At 38.9% G+C, this 7,800-nt stretch overlaps 1 protein-coding gene across 1 annotated transcript; it reads left to right on the top strand.

The window, feature by feature from the left end:
• Positions 1-3,167: 3,167 nt before the first annotated feature.
• On the top strand, positions 3,168-7,115 carry LOC148964994 (uncharacterized). The gene is made up of 3 exons (XM_089127365.1): positions 3,168-3,316; positions 4,402-4,892; positions 5,000-7,115. The coding sequence occupies exons 1-3, from the start codon at positions 3,168-3,170 to the stop codon at positions 5,509-5,511; spliced, it is 1,152 nt and encodes a 383-aa protein (XP_088983491.1). The 3' UTR covers positions 5,512-7,115.
• Positions 7,116-7,800: the final 685 nt, after the last annotated feature.

Below are 7,800 nucleotides of genomic sequence, written 5' to 3'. Positions count from 1 at the left end.
GCCTTTTAGTCTGAGGCTGTTTTGTCTGATGCCTTTTAGTCTGAGGCTGTTTTGTCTGATGCCTTTTAGTCTGAGGCTGTTGTGCCTGATGCCTTTTAGTCTGAGGCTGTTTTGCCTGATGCCTTTTAGTCTGAGGCTGTTTTGTCTGATGCCTTTTAGTCTGAGGCTGTTTTGTCTGATGCCTTTTAGTCTGAGGCTGTTGTGCCTGATGCCTTTTAGTCTGAGGCTGTTTTGCCTGATGCCTAAATGTACGAGACCTGACACCTGACATTGTTTTTCCTGAGACCTGAAGCTTTTCAGTCTGAGGCGTGATGCTGTTTTGTCCAATAACTGAAGCCTTTTAGTCTGAGGCATGATGCCTTGTCTTCATATGTCTGAGGTCTGAGGATGTCCTAAAATGTACACCGTACAATGGATTCGTCAAGCAGTGAGGATGATTTTTGCCCTCTCTTATTGAAAAGGGAAGAAAGAGAAAATATTACGTCCATCCAATCCTGAAATTGCGCCGAGAGGAAGGAGAGTTCCTTATCAAGGAGTTGCGAATTTATCCTGAGCGATTCAAAATTTACCTCAGAATGTCAGTGGGACAGTTTGATGCTTTGCTAGCGATTCTGGAGCCACATATTAAAAACAAGACCACCAATTTCCGTGAACCAATCGATTCTGAACGGAGACTGGCAGTGTGTCTGAAATGGACCAGGTATGGACACACACACACGGACAAACACACACCCGCACGCGGCCCGTTGGAAGCGCTGAGCAGACAGAACAGCTAGGCTGTTATTGTGTATATTGTGCCCAAATAATACATTAGTTATCGAATAGGCTGCTCAATCACACCTTATTCGATCTTAAATTTCAATCTGATTGAAAGGGGAGGTTTATTAATTTCATAATCCAATATAGAGAAGAGAACATAAACACTTGATCGAATTGAAAACCGAAACTGAAAGCACGGCGCATATGTGCAATGATTTGAGGACGAGCTCCCCCCGGCCCTGAAAAGACCTCTCAAAATGCTGGCTCTGGATGCGAAAAACGCAGAAAATCGAACCCGATCCGAATAATTTTATGACGGACGAAAGTTTCGGATGCGATGTGCAAGCGTGACTGACATAACGTGAGGTAGAATTTTTTTTTTTAACGTGCGAAAATTTCGGATGCGAATTTCGGACTCGGTGTGCAATGGCCTTTACAGTATTTCTTAGCATAATCAGTTACAGCAATCAACCAAAAATGAAGTCAATGAAACAAATAATATCTGTAAACAAATTAAAATTACTGCATGAAGTACATACTTGACTCTGAAGAAAAACTACTGTAAAAGCAACAAGAATATTGTAACTATTCAGTTACAGTATCAACCAGAGATTGGGTTGATCTCTTTGTCCAGCTTCCATCAGTGTCAGTCCATGGTTGATAACATGGTCAATAAGTGTTGCGCGGATTTCTTGAGTCAAATTTGGTCCTCGTCTTCTTTGTTCAGGTTCTATCAACTATTCAAGTCATTCTCTATCTCTTCCTCTACCTAGGCCTCTTTCTCTATCTCCTTCTTTTCCTCTTCCTCTATACCTCTTTCTCCTGTTCTTCATCCTCTACCCCCTTCTCCTCATCCTCTTCCTCCTTCTCCTCTTCCTCTACCTCCTTCATGTCCTCTTTGAGCTCCCCATCTTATTCTCACTCTTCTTCTTCTTCTTCTTCTTCTAGATCCTTCTTTTTTGTTGAAAACTCACCTGCTGCGTTTTATAGCACACCTGAGTGCTGTGTTTTCAAATTAGCACATGTGTGCTTCCACACCTGGTGGATGTGCATATCCAATTCATTCATTAGTGTGGTCAATGGCAAACTGGGGCTTTGTAATGACAAGGAAGTAACCTCACAATCCTTATCTGTGTCTAAGGTGTGAAGATGTGTGTAGAGTTTTACAAATCACTGTGTGTAATGTTTTGCAAAAAGGGTGAAGCTGATAACGTGCTTACAATTGTGCAAATCTAGGCCGGTGTTTTGCTCCTTGAGTGTAAGGTTTGCTAATAGTGGGGAAGTTTTAATTTTAATGTTTAAAAAACTGTATAATGGTTTTCTATGGGAGTAAAATGCTTAACGTGTAATTAAACGCGTTGCGTTCATATTCTGTGCTTATCTGATTTGTTTTTTGCACATATAGCCTACTTTATTATGATTTTAGTATCATAATGATTAACAAATACAATTATCCATGAACTTGACAAACGTTGCATATATGTATATGTACAAACAAATGCCTCTCAACTTGCAAAATTCAGAATTAAATTAATGTGCAGCAATTTGTACATATAGAGAGTAAGCCCTACTTACGTGTTGTAGCCATTAAATAAGCGCATTTAGTTTCATATTTGTTAAAATATTAATGTTATTTTTTTCATCTTTATTGATTGTGAAAAGGGAAACAGTATTATGACTCGGAGACTCTGAGCCTGCAGCTACAGTCCCGCACCCAGAGTCACGCATTCTCAGACCCCTGCCGCCATGTGCATGGTCCCCATACTCCCCATACTCATTCCATACTCAGTGAACGAGGGTTCCCTTTCATCCTGGGAACTCCAACGTGTCATCGGGGAGTTCCCTGATGAATTGGGATCACGCTAGGGAGCCTGATTACCTCTGATAGAATTAAATACGAGCCAATAACAATGGCATGCAATCTTTGCATTCCACGAGCCGCCAACAAGCGTGGATATAAAAGCGGAAGTAAAACATTGCATAGACGCTTTTTTCTTCGGAGCCTCTCAGTAGTGCCTGTGTGCTGCTGTTCCTTACCTTTTGAAGAGAAACGGGCTGGAGAAAGAAGACTCTTTGACGGCTGCTGGTGTGACGGCGCTTGTGTGATCAACGCGACTGAGAGCAACACAAGGGCTTGCAGTTTCACCCGGAAGTGTCTGCCGCGCTGATCCCTCGGTGCTTCGCCGCTTCAAAGTGCTTCTTCTTCTTCTTCTTTTTTATTTTATTTTCCTTCTAAAAGAGCTCCACGGTGTGTTCACATCCTTTTCAGGATGTCGACTCACCCGTGCGTTTCTGGATGAGGTCGATCTCTCCCTCAGGAAGATGGCCATAAACACTGCCTCTCGTGCTTGGGCTTAGCGCACGCTGAGGCGGCGATTGTGGATGAGTCATGCTCTCATTGCGGGAATATGACTCTCGCAATGCTACATTCGAGACTGGGATCCCTGAAACATGGGGGAGTCCCTTCAGAGTATCTCCGGTCTAGTTCGTCTGCTGGTTCAGTTCAGCACACGGCTACTTCGGTGATTCCTGTTGGTGAGCGAATGAGGATTATACTGTGAGAAACGCGACGCTGTGAGAAACGCGGTGAAAGATCCTCGCTGGGCGCTGGAAGGGGCCAGCATCATTGCGTTTTATTAGGGATCCCAATTCGTCAGGGAACTACGCGTTCCTACGAGTTCCCAGGAAGAACTACGAGTTCCCAGGACGAAAGGGAACGTCTCGGCTACATATGTAACCCTCGTTCCCTGAGTACAGAGAATGGAGACGTGTCGTCCCTTTGCCATGTTGCTGTACCTTCGCGGAGGGCTGGACTCTGTTCGGCTCCTCAGCAAAAAGCGTCTATGCAATGTTTTACTTCCGCTTTTATATATGCAAACATTGCATGCCATTGTTATTGGCTCGTTTTTAATTCTATCAGAGGTAATAAGGCTCCCTAGCGTGATCCCAATTCGTCAGGGAACTCCCCGACGACACGTCTCCGTTCCTTGTACTCAGGGAACGAGGGTTACATACGTAACCGAGACGTTCTCATCTGACACACTTCTAGCAAGCTGATGAACTGAATGACATTTGATAAATAATGAAGAAATACAAAATGTGCAAAGCAGTGGGTCCCCGGGATCAGAGTTGTTAACCTCTGTTAAATTACCACACTATCGGGTAGGAATAGCTACATTTATTTAAGGTAAGCATCGAGAGTACAGCAATCCTTTTGTACAATTCAAGGTTTGTGGAAATTGTAAAAATGAGTTGCAGCTAAAATATTACAATAGTAATTGAGAACACTTTATATAAAGATGTAAACTTCACTAAGATGAGGAATTAAACGAAACCTTACTTATTACATTATTATAACTGTTATGAGATATCATTGTCAAAATATGTAGATACTCTCTTTTGTGTTTGTGTAACAGAAAAAACATGGATAACCAATTCTACAGACACCAGAGACCTGAGTAAGTATAATTATTATTATTATTATTATTATTATTATCTTGCCTGCACATATTATAATATTGCAACATAGATATTAAAAATGATTATGTAAAAGTATTTTTTTGAATATATTTTAAATACAAGGTAACAATAAGTATCCCACTGTATATAACCTTCTTTTGTAATTACTTCATGCGTTCATAGACTGGAAACCATTAACACTGCATGTTTTAAGTCAGTTTCTGGACTTCTAAAGGAAGGAATTGCCTCTATCAGTAACATCTGCAAGTCCCTTTTGGATGCACATGTAGATCCCTCCACTGACATGTGCTCCAATTACGAACAAATCAGGGAACATATTGAACACTCTGAACAGTGCATGAAAATGACAGAAACAATAATAAGTAAAAAGCTGTTAAATTTGGATGAAGGCATGGAGCAACTTACTGGAAAGAAACACAATCTTGATCAGCAGAAGAAAGAAAAATGCAAGGAAATGGAGGAATCAGACATAGAGAAGAAGTCTGCTGAGATTTTTTTACAGGAGTCCCAAGCAGCTTTGAAACAGGCTGAAAAAAACTTAGAATCAGCTAAATATGCTCTAATAATATTACAAGAAAGGATGAACACAAGTAAAGGTGTTGCAATTACAGGTGGGGTACTGATGGCAATACCATTCTTTGGATGGATAGTTGGTGAGACATTTTATCATCCTCCTTAATAGTAAATCTTATCAATTGTAAAGTTATGCATTTATTTAAGACATTTCTGATTTGACAAGATTTCTTGGTTTTGCCTCTAGGTCCAATAATGCTTAGTGCTGGATTGATTCAATTAAACCAGGCTTCAGATGCATTCAATGCTGCTGAAAAGGAGCAACACACTTTTGATTTGAAAGTGAAGGACAGCATCGAAAAAGTTTTTGAATACAAGAAAAAGATCATTTGTGCAAATGGGGAAATTAAGATGACCAATGAGGCACTGAAGAGGATTGAGGGGGCAATCAAAGGCATTAAAAAGGATCTAGAGGATACTGGTAATATTCAGGAAAAGGTCAGGAAAGCTGTGACCCTTCTGAGTCTTCTTAGTGGAAGAGTCAATGTAATGGAGAAGCAAAGTAAAAGTTACATCCTCTGGGAGCCTATGGTAAAGATCCTCGATGATGTGATTAAGGCAATAGTAAATGTTGCAGAGAATCGGCTCCTCTTTAGTGATGGTCTACCAGGCCTCATAAATACTTTGAGGGAGAATGTTGGAGGACTACGGGCTTTATGCAACTCACCCAGTAATTCTGAATATGACATCTATTGCTGATCGTCTCCATGTAACTCGCATTACAAAGAATTATAAAAGAAAAAGTTTACCGATGTTTTAGAAACCACTGCAAGTAACTGTTGAAAATGATCTTAAAAGCAATGTGACAATGCCTTTAGTAGCTTTAAGCTCACCATATCTGCCAAAAGAGAAAAAAGTATAACATTTGACATGTATTGTACAACTATATCAAATGCTTGCAGGAATCACTCAATTAACACAATAAGTTAAATATGGAACAATGGATTACATAATATAATTTACATCTTATTGATTTCATGGCAAGATGGAAATATTTCTATTCTACATATTGCATTTCTAATATGAATTAACCTAATTTCTAAATCATGAAAGGTGTGTCATTTTTGGATGTTAAAATACTACAGGGAACATTGCATAAATTATGAACTTTTATGTTTGAAGTTTGAATGATTTTTCACACAAATCAATATTTCATTGTGATGAAAAAAAATATATATTTTTGCTTTACTGTCTGTATTACAGCATATGTAACTAGAATGAATGAGCAATGTAGCAATTTGTTTTCCCTATCTTTATATATAGTAATTTACTTACTTAACTTACAAAGTTTAAAAAAAAAAACAGAAGCAATGGTGAAGCAGGAAAAGAAAGGTTGGGTAACACTTTACTTGAAAAGGTGTGCATAAGACTGACATGACACCTGACATTGTTGGAGATGTCTTTGTTATGACATCTTGACATAAACCAATACATCATAACCTGTCAGTGTCTTTGTCATGACAATTTGACATTAAATTAAGTTAAAGGATTAGTTCACTTTTAAAAAAACTTCTGCTGATAATTTACATGGACATTATTTAAAGATGTCCATGCCTTTCTTTCTTCAGTCGAAAAGAAATGAAGGTTTTTGATGAACGAGTTCGAACAGGAGAGTCACGAACACGCATCACAGACCAGACCGATCGTTTCGCTTGATAAGACCCTTATTCATTGTCTGGTGTCTTTTAAAGCCCTTTGAACAGAAACTGTCATTTGGACCTTGAACCATTTGGGTCCCATTGAAGTCCATTATACTTCCATTATTGTAATTTAAACTGTCATGTGGTTGGCTTTGACATTGGCTGTCATGAGGCCATTATAACTGTGTCATGAATATTTTTCGTGACCTCAACTACAGTGGTACTATTTGAATTTGTCATTAAAAAGTTATAATGGCTTCATGACAGCCAATGTCAAAACCAACCACCTGACAGTTTAATGTAATGTTAACCCATAAAGCTAGGTGCTTTCTTAAGTTTGATAATTAATCTGCTATGTCATGTTTATGACAGGTTGTGTTGTCTTAGTAATGTCAAGTTGTCATGACAAAGACACTGACAGATTATGGTGTATTGGTTTATGTCAAGGTGTCATAAAGACATCTCAAACAATGTCATATTTGACACTTGATCCTCTGTGGTCGGCTATCGCACCGGTGCGACAAGCTTGATTTTTTTTCCTTAAAAGAGACTCACATTACTCTGTTGATTTTGATCTTACATTTAAGTGTTGTACACCATTAGATCCTGTTAAGTGTCTATTTTTTGTGTATACTCACAATAAAAACAAAGTTTTGTTCTTTTTGTTAAATAAAGAAAAATAAACATGATGCACATTTTGCCTTCTCTCTGTCAGTGAAGTCCATTCTGAAACACGTCCATAAAATGAACTGTAACTCAGTGAATAATTGTCACAGAGACACGAGAGATTTTTCGTTATGAAGCTAAAATGCTCTTATTTTAAATGAAGTAATTTATATTAAAACAAATATTCTCAGTTTATGTAATCTGTAGGGGTGTAACGATACACGTATTCGTATTGAACCGTTCGGTACAAGGCTTTCGGTTCGGTTTTCGGTACGCATTTTTGAACTGATCGGTTCGTTCGGTTTTTTTTCCTGCCGACCAACATTTCGTTATTCAAATGTAGGCGCGTCGCAAGCACGTTCATCATGTAAGAGACGTTGGCGTGACCACAACATTGCCTAATATAAGCGGAAATGAAACTGAGCTGCTCGTTATTGTGTGGTTGTCTGGTTGACGGACCGTTTATCAGTTTGGACAAATGCAGCGCGAGCCGATCTTGATCAGCATTGTTACTACACAGCCAAATCAAGTAAAGAAAACATTTGAATTCGCCACTAATAACATGTAACAAACTGATCGTTGTACAGCCGAGTTACAAATTAAATAAGAACGTCTATTCTAATTTCCTTTTTTTAAGATGGTTGAAAACAGAGTTCATGGAATATACTGCAAGTTCAAAATC

This window comes from Pimephales promelas, chromosome 25, assembly GCF_988280905.1.
Source record: "Pimephales promelas chromosome 25, fPimPro1.hap1.1, whole genome shotgun sequence".
Classification (NCBI taxonomy): Eukaryota; Metazoa; Chordata; class Actinopteri; order Cypriniformes; family Leuciscidae; genus Pimephales; species Pimephales promelas.
This window is presented reverse-complemented; position numbering and strand designations above follow the sequence as displayed.

Coding starts and splice junctions, on each gene's coding strand:
- LOC148964994 (XM_089127365.1), top strand. CDS start 3,168: ATGACTCTCGCAATGCTACATTCGAGACTGGGATCCCTGAAACATGGG. Junction 3,317..4,401: donor GAGCGAATGAGGATTATACT/GTGAGAAACGCG, acceptor ATGCGTTCATAG/ACTGGAAACCATTAACACTG. Junction 4,893..4,999: donor ATTCTTTGGATGGATAGTTG/GTGAGACATTTT, acceptor TTTTGCCTCTAG/GTCCAATAATGCTTAGTGCT.